This window comes from Zootermopsis nevadensis, unplaced genomic scaffold (genome assembly GCF_977971745.1).
Source record: "Zootermopsis nevadensis isolate Lab colony 2312 unplaced genomic scaffold, Znev_1.0 Znev_ptg000011l, whole genome shotgun sequence".
Lineage (NCBI taxonomy): Eukaryota > Metazoa > Arthropoda > Insecta > Blattodea > Termopsidae > Zootermopsis > Zootermopsis nevadensis.
This window is the reverse complement of record NW_028259143.1, coordinates 10,695,007-10,712,512: the sequence shown is the minus strand read 5'-3', so window position 1 is coordinate 10,712,512 and position 17,506 is coordinate 10,695,007. Positions and strand designations below refer to the sequence as shown.

Sequence of the window (17,506 nt, the reverse complement as noted above, 5' to 3'; positions counted from 1 at the left end):
CTCTGCTCCATAGATTTAGGTTCATGAAGCGTGTATTACGTTCACAAAACTCATGGCCGCCATCTTGACAATAATGCTTTACTCTGCCTTGTATTTGAAATGTACTTGATTTGAATTCTAAATCCGAAGCTCATATAAATAATATTTAATAATTCAATCAGTACTGTAAATAAAACACCACACTTCGCCATTATAAACATCTATTGGTCAACGCTCTTTAAAGAAATTGTCCATTTTTACGCATAAATACAAAATGCAAAAGGAAATTATGTAGGACTACGTCCTTCCGAGATTCGACTCTCCCTAATGAGAATTTTGTTACACAAGGTCGATAAATTAGCAAGATTTATTTTAGTTGCATTGCCTAACCAATGGCCTCGCGGTCTGAGGTCGCTGACACAGTGGGTCCCATTGTGGGTTTGAATCTCCCTCAGAACATGGCTGTAGGCTTCAGTTGTCTTCTGTGCTGTGCGGATGAAGGTCTCGCGATTGATTGATCCCCGGTCCTAGAAGTCCTGACAGATACGTGTACCTAAAATTATTCGCTGCTCATGAATAGGGCGAGACCAAGGCCCCTTCTACTGGCAGTTGAAGGAGAAATAGTTTCAGCATTTTTTTTACACGTACCGGAGAACACAGATTATAAAACTTTAAAACATAAACACCTATGTGACGCACGTATATGTAATAGTGATCTTGGGCACGTGTTTGTACTAGTTCACTATAGCACGTGTGGAAAGGTTCTGGAACAGAACGGGACAAAAACTAAAATATATTCGTAACTTTATACAGAAGCATTTCTGGACCCATGTTTATTAGAGCTTTTTAATGGATATTGAGATACTGAATCTTCCCTATCACAATTTAAAAAAACACTGTATGTTCCTAGGCTATAAAACAAGATCGTAATATAAATTTGATATTTCAGTTATTTTTCGTAACAATGAATGTACGTCTCCACTTCTAACCCAGTCCACCTTAACACTCCATTTGTTATTCGCGTACTTAATTTTTCATTGATCTGATTGTATTTATTGGAATTTCATTAAGTGGATGCTTAAGTCATAGTTTTAACCATGTAAAACAGCGGATAATGTAGTTAGTTTTAGGGATGTGCTTTGGACAGCAAACGAAGCTGTATCAATTTTTAAAGTGTACGAATGTTTTACTCTGTTGATTCTTATCATATATTAAAGCGAGTGATTACTTTGTTATTTTTCAAGCATTTAGATTCCAATACATTCTCTAAGTAATTTTAATATTATGGTATATTTAAATGTACTTAATATTATTTTGAGTTAAAAACATTTCCGTAATACCTGACCGTTGATAAAACACGTCTCCTTAGTTGCGCCAATTTAAACCACTCCATCCGTCTGTACGCACGTAAAAACTCCAAAACAGCTGAACGAATTTTCGTGACATTCGGGAAATTTGCTTAAATTTATCATTACGTCCCAATTTTAAGATCGGGCATTTTGCTTGAATAACATTCGTTTATGTTCGCGAGACTGGGTGAGGAATCCTCAGCCGTTGAATTCCCGCTTGGAAAATACTCCTTTCATTCACAAATTCTGACAGACACGCCAGAATTATTGCGCTATGCGTACATTTCTTAACTTGTTTATATTTACACAGAGCTTTGGAGACTGGCATTCCAGAATACGTTGTATTTGTATCTTAGCCAGGGCAGTTGGGTGTATCTTTAGGAGACACCTAGATCTATGTTTACCCAAGGACTCATTCGGTCGGAGAAGCACACGATACCCAAATAGGACTGACATTCGCTTAAAGCCCGGTATTGTTCGAGCTGTCCACACTTTAGTGTTAAATTAGTGTCCCATTTAAAACTAGACCACTGACCCTAGGTAGTTCACTCAGAGATGATACACTCAGATAATCGCGCAATTACACCAGTGAAGTATTTACCGGGAAATTACGTTAATGTTTGTCTCTCCCTTTCACATTAGTGTATCAGTTCTCATGGTTGTCCACGTTTCTTTGTTTCGACATAAATCGGACAAGAATGAGATGTACTCCACTTTGGAGTATGCGTTCTTAGCTGTTTGTATTTCTCTTAGTCTTGATGTTTACTTACTGATACTACAAATGTGATTATTTTTATCACAGAAAGGATTAATGTAAAAAGCTACGTAGAGATATTTGCCTACATTGATTTATATTATAATTAATTAAATTAAGGTGAAATTCTTATGAACAACTCAACGACTGCCTTCTGAGAAAGTGGACCGGTTTTGCTCCATACGGTTAGAAATTTTGTTTTACTTACCGTGAAAATTAAGTATGCATAAATTAAGTCTTCTGCTTACATCTAAAATATAAAGGAGCCTGATTTTATTTTTTTAATTATTTTAGTCTCCTTGTTCGTCTGTTCATGTGAGGGTAACCACATTCGTTTCTTTTTACGTCATTCGTCACCTCACTTATGAGCGATTTAAGCTAGTAGTTCAGTTTGTAATTGTGAACTTTTAGCACAGTAGCCGAAAATACCTTTTCCTCATGATAAAAATAATCTCATATATACTCTTGGGTGAAGCAACCCAAGGAAACAGCATGCTCCTCCGAAACGTTGGTACCCACCTACAGGTCCACACGACGTCACAACCCACAGTACCGCCATGAACATCTTCATTGCTACGAGAACATTAAATCTCAGCCTAATTTGCATGACTTATTTAAATGTAAAATCTCGATAAGTACTTCCACTAATTGGTTAACAAGTTATTACTTTGACAGGCACATGGACACACGAACATAAGTATATTATAAACCTATAATCGCTATAAAATTAAGGAAACTATGCTATGCTATAAGAATATTCAAGCGTCTGTTATTACTGTTATTATGTCGCGGACTGCCGTGGTTCTCGCATCCCTGGCAGATAATTATTGGAAGTGAACTGTAATCGGCTACACCAACTATTTTACATGTATACATGTGTACATATATTTGGCCATATGATAAGGTTTTTGAAGTTACTACATAAAAAATTTCAACCCGAGCAGGAGTACCGAATACTTATCACAAATTCGCTGTCAGTGTCTTAACGCGTAATCAATACGTATACTGAATGATGCCATTCATAAATTCAGATTTTATTACACGTAAGTGATGCAAATACCGTTGTGACGTTGGCACGCTGGGATCACGCCAAGCAAAATCATCTGTAAGTTCCAGCTGAACATTTGCTGTTTATTCTTTTGTGTTTATGTGACTTGCTGTCTCGTGCTTTAAGTTAGAAACACTCGTATCTGTGAAAATATTTATAAAATGACGTCAGTACAGCTAACTATATCCTGAATTTAGTAGCCAGTTTTCCCGTTTCAAGGATTTAACAATTTGTTTGGGTGTACAGTAATTCGCACAGAAAACTACGGATGGAATGTAGGACACTATATTAAATAATACATGGGTATAAGGTAAAATAACCAAACTTTAGTATTTTTTTATTTCCTGTGCTTTTATTAGATGGTAAAATATTAAGATATACTTAATATTTGTTTCATACCAGATGTCTTCTACGTTGGATTTGAGGTTTTCACAGCGACGAGTACGAAGATGGCTGTCTTCTGGGTTGTAGCGCCGTGTAGTCTGGTAGAAGTTTACCAGTGTTTCAGAGGTCCTTGCTGCCTCCGTCAGCAGAAATATTACGACCCTTTGAAACTTCTACCAGACTACACGGCGCTACAACCCAGAAGACAGCCATCTTCAGATATCTTCTATACGGCAGTGTTTGTACTGCAATTCACCGTTCAGCAATGAAGACATTTGTACTGAATTAAGCCTATAACCCAGTCTATCTCTCCGCCTGAAATTTCCGACTGGGCCTAACTTGTGTTTTTTAATGTTAAAACCGTTCTGAATTACTCTGTATCATTACCAACTCTGAAATTAATTAAAAATATAAGTCTGTTATAGGTACACTACAACTCTGACTCCTATTCGTCGGAAGAGTTCATAACTCTCCTAAAAGACCTCTGCGGGAGGCAATTCATTGTTTTAAATTCTATATGAAAATCTGCACGTAGAATTTGCAATTTTTTTTATGAAGTTAGGAATTTAGTGAGCCTATCACGTACGTGATACTAGAAGTGTCCCAGGAAAATAATTTATCGTCAGCTCTTACGATCCCAGCGTCAAGAAGCACCAACTTCATGGAGTGGAGTCCTACTTCATAAGCTATACGACACATAAGTATACATTTACAAGCAACTCATGATTTAATTAAAGAAGACAAATTAATAGTTTTGATTTAATTTAAATCGTATTACTCGGTTACAAGGTCAAGTAACCAACGTAGTTAGCTGCGCTTATCTGTATATTTCCCTTGGGCTGCAAGAATATATTCTATACATTGGAAAGATTAAAAATGTCTTGAGTGATGGTATATCAATCCATCCACAGACACAGATTTGTTGAGACATGGATTGAAGGCGAGCTGTGTTATGTAATGTTTAAATTATTGCTGAGTTTACAGTAGGTTCAGATGCTCTGGTTATTCGTGAATGTTTAACAAATCGAACATTACAAAATTAAACTTAAAACAAACCAGTCTTCTTCTTGGTAGCGAAGTAATGGTTGTTCGGCTGTCTTCTGTTGAAACCACTTCCTACGTTAAAGGTTTTATGGTTGTATTGGCTTAACTCGGATGCCAAGGACTCTTTTGTCATAAAGGCGTACATTACGAGATGATGATGTTGAATTGTGTCTCGAGGCTCTAAAAGACGTATTCTGTCCCTTACACATGTACACGGTAATTTACGATGTTAATTAGTAAGGTGTAAAATCCGCGTGCAGATGAATAACAATTTCTTGGAGTCATGGAACTGAAAGGCTTATCATTGATCCCGGTTTAAGAATGCGTGGAGCTATACACTCCTCCATACGTCTGCATGGCGTGCTACTTATGGTATATATGTGCTGTTACTCTGTTAAAATATCTTCGAACTGAGAATCGAACCCGAGACGCTTCTGAATGCGAGGGAATAGTAACATCTGCAATGTGTCCTTCGATGCTTGATGGTTTAGACTTGGCTTCAAACATTGTAAATTCGCCTTAATCCAGGAACTAATTACAATGCAAATGGATGACAACTTTCGTTTGGCAGGAATCTCACTCAAGTGAAGCAGTCATCTGGTAGGTGGTCTCTGCAATGTGATGGGCGGAGTTGGGGCATTACAATCACATTCTCCACACAAACACTGCAGCTGTTGAAGTTGGTTAACCGCCAAACCACGCAATGATGAATAATCCTACTACTTCTTTCTGTGCGCATATTTGAAGGGTCTGGAAAACAAAATAACTAAACAAATTAGCTATAAGCTAAGATGTTTTACAAGGCAGTAATTAGAGGTCATAGAAGTGGTTACGTGTGGTTTCGGGACATAATCTGATGGTGATTTAATGGTGATAGTCCTGCAACAGGTTATTATTCCTCAGTATAATTACAATACTTATATTGTTTTTAAAAACTGTTGATATTTAATAGCATCAAGCCTTAAAGTATGTCCTTGAAACATTCTTGTCTGGAGAGGAGTTTTTCTTTACAAGCTACTAGTCACATAGCTGATCAGGAAATATCCCGCTTAATATGGAAACAGAATGTTCGTTACCGTGTTCACAAAACACTGCCACTGATCTCCTATGATTCAGTCGAGACCAGTCCAAACTATTGCCCCGTAGTTCTTTAAAATTATTTTAATATGACTTATCAATTAATGCATAGTTTTATCAAAATGGCCAGCGTAGATTCGTCAGCCATTAAGATAATTTGGAAAAAATAGTACAGTAGAAGTGCGGAAACCGTTTGGGCTGTTACAGCTGCCCTTTCCGGTACTCAGTACTACGCCGCTTCGGAGTCATTCTTCCGACGCCGCAGTTTGATTCTGGTGAAACTGCTGCCCTCCACCAGTGCTAGATTTTGGTCCGCCCCGAGAATTTAATTTCCTCGGTACCACCCATATCTGGGAGGCTTTCCCCGATCTGCCACCTGGGGAGGCGCCCGATGGAGGATCTAGCAAACCCCACACGGGAATTTAGAATTACTGAATAAAATTTTGTATGCATTGTTCATCTCCCCATACGTACAAGTTTTTCTTGATTCGATTTTCTTAATATTGTTTTTAAAAAAAAAACATATTTATAAAACTACTTCTTGCCTAATTTTATCTGTTCCTACCTCTTCTTTAAGTACAATTTTTCTCCTTAGCGCCCTATTCTCAAGTGTTTGCAATCTGTGTTCGTCCCTTAGGATTGGAGAACAAAGCCTGGCTTAATTCCCTCTGGTAACGAACTGAATTCCGTTCTTAATGCTAACTCATTATAAATCATATCTGTGGAAGGAATTTTGCCCGAACAGCTTGAAAGTGCTGTCTATAATCGGGGATAAACCCCCAATGACGTTTGAATGCGTCACAGATGTAAATCATAATGGGAAAAGATGTCAGAGATGTTGATGTATTCCATGGAATTTTTTTCCATGTAGCGCGTAACTCCTTAAACGTGTTTCAAGAACTCGGCCCGCCTGTACCCACACTCTCGTTACTCTGTGCGTTGCTGCCAACTTCTGCTCGGTTGACGTAAGAAACGTGTTATTGTACCTGGACATTTCATTTGGCTAACCTGCAAATCGTGGAAAGTTAACTGCTGAACGGTGTCGTAACTGTACTACACCTGTTTCACACAAGATTTGTTAGACAAGGGCGAAAAGCGTTCTTGTTAACCGCGTTAGCCCGGATAACATTTAAAAAAAACGAAATGTAAAATCTTATTACTTACTTCATTGGTTCAGCGGTACTCCTTACACTGGAACACATCAGAACTGGCCTGATGAAATACATCATTAGCCAGCTTCATCCAGTAAAGCGTTATGTTCGCGGAGAGGGTAAGCCTCGGCTAGCTGGCTAACAACTCCTGACTGTCTGGAGTTGATTATGTAGCGTATACATTTGAAAAAGCGTCGTTAAATAAACCAATACTCAATGACCCTGGCGTGTGATACATAATCAGCACTATGGAATATCTTGGGCCGAAAATAGCCTAGTTGTTATCTTTGGTAAATGGGTGCCCCTTACTTACTTTTGGATTTAGCATTGGCAAGGATAAATGACACAGTTACCTCCTAAAATGTAAAACTTTAGAATTAACTGTAGGATTAATTGCTAGGGAAGAATTAACTCTAGAATTAACTGTAGAATTAACTCTAGAATTAAGGTATGGAAAGTTCACCGAACTTGAATGTTTCTATTTGAAACATTTTTTATTGTGTTTTAAACTGAAATTCCCAAATAATAAGCTGACTGTATTGGAAACAAAAAATATGCATATATTTTCTTCTACTTGTGCAGAGAGCAACGATTCAGCACACAGAGGTGTTTCGTTGTAGGTTTGTTTTGGAACAGTGCCTACTACATATACTACATATTTTAATTAGTCATTTTGCTTAAATGTTATTAAAGAATATATTAAGTAAAGTCCCATTTTCCTTCGCTTGGTTACATACATTTTAGAATAAGTGATTCGTGACAGATTATATTACATTTACATCGTTTTATATTTGAAATGATCTGATAATCTACTTATATATTGTTAAATGTTGTATAAAATAACTAAGAATACCTCTAACCCGAGATTTTAAGCGGTCTACAGCACTATGAAGAAGCCATTTCTCCTTAAATGCAAGAAAATTTCTTCTTATCGTGGCAATGGATTCTGAGTCGTGAATATCTTGGCTCTGGTATCAACAGTCTTGCCAAAGAGGGAAGCTGATACGTGGCCGATTCTGGCATGACTACAAGCAACTTAGCAAACAAAAGAAACTCTCCTTTGCGTTTTATTTTTGGACACTTTAGTTTGGTTCAGTGTGGATCCAGCTGTACTGCCCGTTATAGCCAGGGTCGTCGTTGGATCTTACTTGCCGGACTCCTCGCTCGCCGTTAGGTGACAGACTTCTATGCGAGTTGGAGTAACCTTTGGCAAACATTCCTCATGTTGTAAACGACATTGAGTCTTAATTTAAACATGAAAGGTAGATGGACTGTGAAATGAGGAGGTTATTAACATTTCAATATTCGGGAATATGTGTTTTGAGAGAAGTAAATTGTTTTGCAAGCATATACAGTGTGTGTGGTATGTAAAAGATTTAATGCGGTTAAAAGTAATAAACTCCATGAATCTGAGACCTTTTAGAGAAGTCGATAGTGGCTCTGCTGATCGAAATTCCACGTCTTTTATGGAACCAAAAGATTCATTGTCGTGTTTACAAAAGCCGAGCATTGATTCACTTAGGGTAAGAGTAGAAGTTCTATATCCATATAAAATAACAGATGTGAAACATTCTGCCTGGAAAAGTAGCAAGTGTTAAAATTTAATCTGTGTATTCATGGCATGCATTTAGGTTTGCTACTGTCATTCACAAATCTTTGAAGCATTCGCGGCAACTAAATTCAATTGTCTTCTCTGGCGGTCAGCAATGCAATTAATTTCTAACCTTTCGGAGTTTTTCTCTGCTTCCAAGTTCAGAAACTGATCTTCCAAGAGCAGTTACAGATGAGTACCTATAAGTAACTTAGTACTCCCAGATTTTCAATTAAAATACGAACGGGCAGTAGAGAAACGAATAATTTTATAAATTTTGGAAATATTAAAATTATAAATAACATTTAAAAGTTACGGTATTATTCATAAAATGAAGACAAATAATAAAAGTCGCTAACAGAGAAAGAGAAGCGACAAACTTTTATAGTGGTAAAAAGTCTAAACTTAATTGCCAAATTTAAAGTAACATTTTAAGATTTGACTGTTGAGCGTGTGAAAAATTTAAAATAAACATATCATTTAATAGCTAGGTATATAATATGCTAATATGTGTGGAGAAAAGATGAATAAATTGTGTGTCATATTTTATGAATGCAGTTGATTCACACATTCATACATACTGTGAAGTTTGCTGGCAGTCCTTGAAGTCCCCGCCATCATTCAGAACTTTAACGTAATTTGTCTGTGACACATTAGCATTTGGAAATGAATTGGTGGCAATGGAAAACGAATGGAGACCGTGGGTATGCTGAAGTTCCCACGGCGGTGAACGTGTCTTCTGGGCCGTGTGGACTTGTAAGCAGATACCAACGTTTTGCATAAACATACTATCTCCATCTTCAGGGCTGAAGTGGTCACAGTGGAGGCAGTACGTTTGTCCGAAACGTTGGTAGACCTGCCTACCTACGAGTCTAGAAGGCGTCACAACCTTGAAGAACGTTGGACACATACAGACCATGACCTGAGCGAGATTATAACCTAAGATAATTCGAGACCATTATCAGTGCGCTGTGATTGAGATGGTATTTGAAACTGGAAATAGAATTTCATTGTGATGCCACGCCGATTACACAGTGCACATATGGCAAATTTGATCTGAATTAAAGGGTTATGACGAAGTTGAGGAAATGGAATCCTTGTACAACTTGGTCTCCCACTGTACATAAAGGCACAAATGCATTTAAAATTATTTTAGCATAAAGTTTTAGGCAATAAAGAGATTAATATTTTATACTACGTAGATTCAGTGTTAAAATTCTAAAGTATACTGGTATATGTACCACCTGCCTTGACAATTAGTAATTCTGCTTTTTTTTCATACTTTTCTCAGTGTAAACGGATTATTTCCATAAACAGAATTAACCAGCTGATCTTTGTAAAGAGGCTCGCTGTGTTTTATTTGCGGTAGGAACCGTAGCTTTCAATTTACCAGAACTAGAGGACATTGCCTGGGAACCTTCACGGCCTACAATTACTCTCCCTCCCTCTCTCTCTCCTCCCCCCTCCTCCGTTAAATGTTTTGCTTCTCACTATTCCTTTTTCTTCACTTTTTCGACTTCAGGAGGTTAAATAAGTTTATTGTCACTTAGGCACATGACGCGTTCTCAGCTTGTGAGTGAAGGAGACAAATATGAAGTATAATTTCTGAATGAGCAGTCGGGATAACCCGACAAGGAATTATCCTTCAGATTGGATGTTTTTTGTAGCGGTCAACAACTCCTCGCTATAAAATGACCAGCGTGTTATAAAATACAGCTTCTTGGAATTTTTCCAGTGGTGGGCTGTCGTTAGCACGGTAATGTTACTTATGGTTCCATAAAAGGCGAGGAACTTGTTGATTAGCTGAGAGACTATTAGTTTATGAAGAAGGACATTGCTGAATGGAGTTATATTGTTACAAGTACACTGGGTAAATTGCATCTGTATCATATGTCCCGAAAATCCGTTATCCTTTCTAAGTTCAGCGATTATCTTCCAGCTGTTTTCAGAATCCAAAGAAAGACAGATTAACTTCACTGTTAACTGATGTAATGGCCTTTACTTGATCGTCAGAGTAGTAACAATGTTCTCTTGGTGTCTTTGTCACGAGGTACAACGGGCGCCGAAGTCACCTGAAACTAAAAATATCTTTGGAGTTTTAGGATCTTGTAGTTCTCATCCCCTTTAATAAATGTTTGCGAAACTTTTGTATACTCGTTCAGTGTGCTTCCCATTAAATATTTTATTAAAGACACTCCTTTCTACGAAACTTTACACAGTCACAAATAATTCCCTGTATGAGAAACCAACGTACAAGCTTAGCTGTGTAGGGGGTATATTCAGATTATAAAAACGTTATGTAAAATATCTCAAATTATATCCGGTTAATCAGCTTATGTACACGGCGAGAAGTAACTCTTCGTGGCTGGCAGAGAATCGATATATCCCGGTCAAAACACACAATAATCACGAAAAAGACATATGTATAAAAACAAATTTGCATAAGTCATAAATTAGATGTTTGGGGGGGGATAGTATGACGCGCGCAATTTAGCTAGTTACTATTAGTCTACTGCACCCAGTGTTAGCTTTTCTTTGAGAAAGGAATAAAGCTGTCAACATATAATATCAAAGAACACTCAGAAAGAAAACATTTGCACAGAACTACAGAAGACATTTTGAATGAAAATAAATAACTTATTAGCTGCAGCATCTCAAACCCCTGTGCAGTTATAAGGTCGAAACTGAATTTAACTTTTTCGGATCGATTACTTTCAAAGCTTATAAACCGATGTTTTCTTCTGCAAAATTATTCAGTTTCAGTTACCTTTAAATTTATGGCACAGAGATATGAAATTTCGATGCTGCTGACCTGAAAATTTGATGAACTTAATATTTTTCTCAGTTCTTTCTTGTAAGGTAGGACAAGTTTGGTATTATAGCTCCATGTATCAAACTCCGAAATTAATTAAGCATCTCTCAGTTTTAACTTTTTACAAACGTGAATAATTCTACCTCCGAAGGATAGAAAATAATTCTATCGTTGAAGTAAGAATTTGCTTAAAAATACGATACATTTTTCTCCTGAATAGAGAAGCTTGTTTGAACAAAAATATCTAAATTATGCGACGTTTTATGATATACTGATGCAAGGGGCTATAATATCACACTGTTCTACTTTAATTAATTAAGATAAGTTAATGTCACTTCTTAATGTCCCTTCATTCCCTGCAATAAGATGCAGTTAAAACGTGACTGTCTTTTTCTCAGCTCTGACAGTAGCTTTCTTGACAACTCTGCTGCTAGACAAAGACGATTCGGTAGCGTTTGCCTCGTTTTCCTTCACCAGGGCTCTCAGCTGTTCTGCTCTCTTCTCGCGGGCCGCGGATCGACCTGCTAGTTCCTCAATTTCGGTGTCCAAATCTTGAAGGCGTGATCTTGTCTTGCGTGCTCTAGCCGCGGCTGCTCCAAACTCCTCCGGCTCCACGCCGTCCAGCTGACTGCGACGGTTCAGAGACGACCACTTGGTCAGCGAGGGTGCCCCTTCGTCATCCTCAGACGTCACCCTCAGTGTACGTTTTTTGAATATGGCATCATCCTGTATTGCCAAACGAGCTTTGTCGATATCAGAATTCTTTACTCCCACACTATCAAGCAGTTTCTCTTGGAAGTCTATAATAGGACGTCTCTTGCTACCTCTTGGTGTCACTTCCGATTCGAACTCGTCCTCGAGGGTTTTTCTGGCTGCTCTGGTTTCTCGTACGCGTTTCAAATATGACGAGATCTCTTCGTCTGCTTCGTCTTCTAACGTCCTCAGATTTCTGTTCGGTGACCGTTCTGAACGAATGGCTCTGCTACGGTTTTCAAAAATAGAATCGAATTCGTCCATGAGAGCAGTGTTCACTTGCCTGCGTGGTTCATCTGTATCAAAATCTTCGTCAGGTCTGGATATCTGTCTTCGGAAAGTCGGAACCTCGATTTCATCTGCCGCTAATGTTGATCTCAAAGCTGGAGAGGAGAATCTACCAGCAGTCCTCCGGTCTAGAGAATCCACCACGGGTTTGTAGTACCTCTCTCCAGCCGTGTAATTACAGTCATATACTTTCGTGCGCCGGGGTCGACCAAGCACTGACCTCCCAGACATGACGACTGTACCTCTGAAACACACGAAAACTCCCAATAAACATTTTCGAGAAGATTAATGCACAAGAGGACTGTGTACTTAAAGGTCTAAAACGTAAAATTCATGTAATAAAAATGTAGTGTTGCTATATAGTTTTGTCAGAATCTGTCAAACGTGTTGAAAATTTCATTTAGGGCCTTAATAAAGTGTAACTTACAATTAATTAATTTAAATTAAATTGACAGCGTTTACATATGCATGACAGTATTTATATTTTAGGTGTTATCATGTCAAGAAGTTCAGATGATAAACGTAATTGTTATTTGATGCTCTTAAAATTAGATATAGTAATATAAACTAAACCACAAGGTGCATACAAGTATGCGACTGTAATCTTGAGACTTTCACGGAATGCAGGAAGTCCGAATCGATAAAGGCAGACGCTATCTTTCCTCCTTCACCCCACTTCCGCACCCCGCAAGTCTCAAGATTACAGTCGCTGACTATACAACACAGAACAGGTTTTAGAATATCACACAATTAAAGCAAAACGGGTTTTACATGAACAGATTGAAAAGTTTATAGACTTATGTAAAAAAAGCTGTTGTCAATGGTAAAAGCGGTTATTTGTTAATCTGGATTACACAATCAACGCAAGCTAACCTTCTGGAGACATGCTATGTTATGTTGGGCCTTGTTATTTGAAGTCAGATAATTTTTATACGGAGTTTATACACAACATGTTTTCTCAGGAAACACTGTAGACCAATTATAAACGGTACATTGGTGATAAAATACACTTTTAGTATTAGGAGTTATCTATTTGTAATTTACGCGATATTGTGTTCTGAAGACAGATCTGAGACCATGAATTTTTCCTTCCCAGATCTGTTAATCAACAATTTCCATCTCTTATTTTATAAATATAAACATAAGAGACGGTGAAATGTGGTAAAGGTAAAGTTAACTCCATGTCTAAGCACCACACTATGGTGGCATATTAACCTCGGCGCTAAATAGGGGCGAATAGTCAACTCCAGGTTAGTTTACTCTTCTGTCGCTTTACCTCAAGCAGGAAAACCCCTTAGTGCATACTGCAAGCCTTGGAACGTCCCAAATCTGGTATTTGCTGGGCCATGCTCTCGGACAGAAAAATTATTTGAAGCCATTACCCAGTCATTTACTGACTGAGGACTAACTAACTAACTAGATGGCTTACCGAACCCGGAGGTTCATCACCGAATTAACCAAAGCCCTCCACCGGACCCTGTCCTGAGCCAACACAATCCAGTCTCCTTCAACTCCTATCTCCCATAGATCCCGCCTGAGATTATCCTCCCATCTACGTCTAGGTCTCCCCAGCGGTCTCTCCCCCTCAGGTTTTCCAACCAGTACCCGGTGCACACCTCTTGCCCCATCCATGCGCGCTACATGCCCTGCCCATCTCATTCTTCACGACTTAATCACCCTGACAACACTGACTGAAGACTACGACATGGAAATAAATAATATTCTCAACGTTAAATATTTTTACAATATATTGAACATAATTACATCGTAAATATATTAAATAAAAATCAAATTAAATATTATAGTAGATACGTAGACGATATACTTATTATTTTTGATACAAAAAAGACAAATATAAAACACGTACTAAACGAATTCAATAATATAAACCAAAATATACAATTTACTTTAGAAACAGAACAAAACAACAAAATAAATTACTTAGATTTAACCATAATAAGAAACGTTGACAATTTTGAATTTAAAATATACAGGAAACCCACTAACACAAGTACAATAATTCACGCATCATCATGCCACCCCAATGAACACAAAATAATGGCCATTAATTATTTAATAAACAGAAAAAATACATATCCCATAACCACAAAAAACAAACAAATTGAATGTAATATAATAAAACAAATTTTAATAGAAAACGAATATAACAATTACGAACTAAAACCCAAAAACAAAATAAAAAATGAAAACGAAAATAGCAGTGAAAACGAAAATATCCAAAATAAATGGGCCACCTTCACATACGTAGGTAAAGAAACTAAATATATATCAAAAATATTTAAAAATAATAATATAAAAGTCGCATATAGAACTAACAACACAATAAAAAACATTTTAAAACAAAAACAACAATTAAATACAAAAAACCAATACGAACAACCTGGTATATATTGATTGAAATGCAAAGATTGCCCATTAACCTATATCGGCCAAACAGGACGAACCTTTAATCAAAGATACAAAGAACATATAACAGCCATCAGACACAATAAAGACCACTCTGCATATGCTAAACATATATTAAACACCGGACACGCATATAACAAAATTGAAGAAACATTGGACATCATAAAGATTGTGCATAATAAACGTCATAGAGACACTATAGAAAAATACTATATACAGCGCGTACACAAACAGAACATCGCACTAAACGACAACAACCTACAATTAAACAACCCCATATTTAATGCATTACAAGATATCGACCCAACCCACTAAACAACTTTCACTATATATACGACGTACATCAACGCACATACCCAGTCCTACATAGTCTTCACTCGACCACAGACGCAAACACACCACAAATCACAACTCTGGTATGGATCTTATATTGCTATATGTTATAAATATTTTCTATTTTCCAAACTCTTTTTCATATAAATAATTAATAATTCGAATGTCAATTAATTGTTTCACAGACTACAGAACGACTGATCTAAAAAATACAAAACAAGACGAACAACAAAAAGAAACAACCTACAAAAATGAAAACTACAAAACAAACAAATCAATGATAGTTGCATTAATAAATATACATTAGTTTTAAAGACGAAAATAGCCTGAAGATGATGCAGTTGCATTGAAACATGTTGTGAAATAAAATAATGAGCGCTAAAATTGTAACATCGTAATAGCGATGATAAGCGCCAAATTTTAAAGTTTAGCTTTAATAACACCAATTTTAACAACTAAGTTTGTGTATTGACGGAAATAAATAAATATATTACTGAATTAAGCACAAACATGACGCATTTAAACTACAAAGTTAAATTATCGTTTCTGTTATTTTTGATAAAAGCAATTTGTTAATTGAAAGTAATTTTATGGCTGAAACCAAAGTCTGTGACTCATGTTTTCGCATTTTTAGTGTTTATTATCATAAACTGGATCTTGTTTCTCGCTAGCCGTTCGACTTCAACCACGACTGAATATAGTACACTGCAGCTCCTGGCGTCTAATTTTAGCTGCGAGCCATGAGCTGTAGTTCAACCTGAATATCACCCGTGGGCATTTTGACAACGAGATTGATAACTTTATCCTCTAATTAGATTCTCATCAGAATAAGCTTCGATCTTATAGAACCGATTACACTCGGAATATCGAAAGTGAAACGAGAAAGACTGGCGATCTTCCATTAAAGTTACTACGCAGTGTTGTTGCTTGTGTATTTTTGCTAGTGATGACGAAATTCAAGATGCTATAGGCGTCAAGTCTTACATCCCTATATAAAGAAGGAGTTTCAGAGCCTATTCGCTCAGATTGAAGTGCATAGGGTGTGGTTACGTCTTGAAACAAAACTGTACGAACGTCGTTTTTCAAGAAACATTACTCGGGAAGTAATTTATTTGTGCAAGATTCTTAATTTTAATTTTAGTTCCTCTCGAAAATGTCGGAAACCGCCATCTAAAGATGAAGTATAAATTAAATGCACTACTGAATAGCCTAAATTACATCAAATTCTCTTTTGTGCAGACTTCAAAGTTTCACTTATTTTTTCATTGCTCGTTTATTTATAAGTTAACTCTTATTTATAAAATTATGTTGTATTTTGTTAAATACAACACGTGACTTCATGCATTTATGACGAAAACTCGCTTCCTCTCTATTTCAACGTACTGCGCATCACATTACCTCATGCGAAGAACCAAACCTGGCACAGCTCACATTCAAAGGCGGAAGTGAATAACAGACCAACGAAGGTGACCTAATGATACATGCGAATACATACGTACCAATGAACGATAATATCAGTTGATGTTCACTCACTCTTCACCCGATGAGAAACACGTGTGCACGATGCCGGCAGAATCAAGCCTCTAGAAGCTCATCATTTTGCACCCCGGCCGTCTAGCGTCTCGACGCCGTGGCCTCAATTCCCTTTCCCCCATCCGATGAGCCCCCTCAAAGTCTGCCCACACGAGCATAACATGGAACATGGCAGTGTTGCGTCTTTTCGCGGTCACGCATGGACACGCTGCAACCTTAGTCAGATTTGTGCTCACTGAGGAGGGTGAACGGAACGAACGGTATTTTTAAGCGCCTTTCATTCCTTCAGAAATCGCTTATTCTTCTTTTTTTTTTTCACAGTCTTCAAGACTGTCTTCTGGGATATTGCGCCGTATCGCCCTGATAACGGAGGCGGAAAACACTTCTGTAACGTCGGTCAGTCTATACCAGATTACACTGCGCAATATCCCAGAAGACAGTCTTCTTCATATTTTCCGCCGTGAGAACCTGCAATCTCACAACGGGTGGTTGTTTTGTAGTTTATGTAACGACGCTGTCAATAGCATAGAGAGTATAACGTCGGAAGACAGTAATTAATGAATTATAAACTGAAAAGGAAGTGGAATAAAGCATCCGTGGCCTAATTTAAGGTACTATGCGGGCATTTGTCTGTAAGGACTGAGAAAAACCACGCAAGACTTCAGTCAGGATAGCCGGTCTCCGGGCAAGTATTTGAAACTCTAAACACAAGAATATGAAGCAAATATATTAACCTATCGCCTGGGACTTCTGGTGAAGGATTTTCCTGAAATAATAATTTGGGATTAAAGCCTGCGTCCTAAATTAAGATGCTGTTAGAATTTGCTAAAAGAAGCTCGCAACACTTACAGTTTTTAGCCATTCTCTCCAAAAGTGAGTTTTGCTTTGGGTGATTGACCCGCCAGTGTCCAACTTCGTATTTCAATTTTTATTCTTATTTTAGCAAAGACCGCAATTTTGCCGGAAGTATGACAAAAAGTAAG

The 17,506-nt window shown here is 37.5% G+C and overlaps 1 protein-coding gene across 2 annotated transcripts; it reads right to left on the bottom strand.

The window, feature by feature from the left end:
- Positions 1 to 10,539: 10,539 nt before the first annotated feature.
- On the bottom strand, positions 10,540 to 16,651 carry LOC110828472 (uncharacterized). Of its 2 annotated transcripts, none has more exons than XM_022061228.2 (2): positions 16,490 to 16,651; positions 10,540 to 12,474 (listed from the first exon to the last, which is right to left on the bottom strand). In XM_022061228.2, the coding sequence occupies exon 2, from the start codon at positions 12,459 to 12,461 to the stop codon at positions 11,562 to 11,564; it is 900 nt and encodes a 299-aa protein (XP_021916920.1). In that variant the 5' UTR covers positions 12,462 to 12,474; positions 16,490 to 16,651; the 3' UTR covers positions 10,540 to 11,561. The 2 variants fall into 2 exon arrangements, with proteins under 2 accessions (XP_021916920.1, XP_021916921.1); XM_022061229.2 differs by lacking the exon at positions 16,490 to 16,651 and adding an exon at positions 15,014 to 15,032.
- Positions 16,652 to 17,506: the final 855 nt, after the last annotated feature.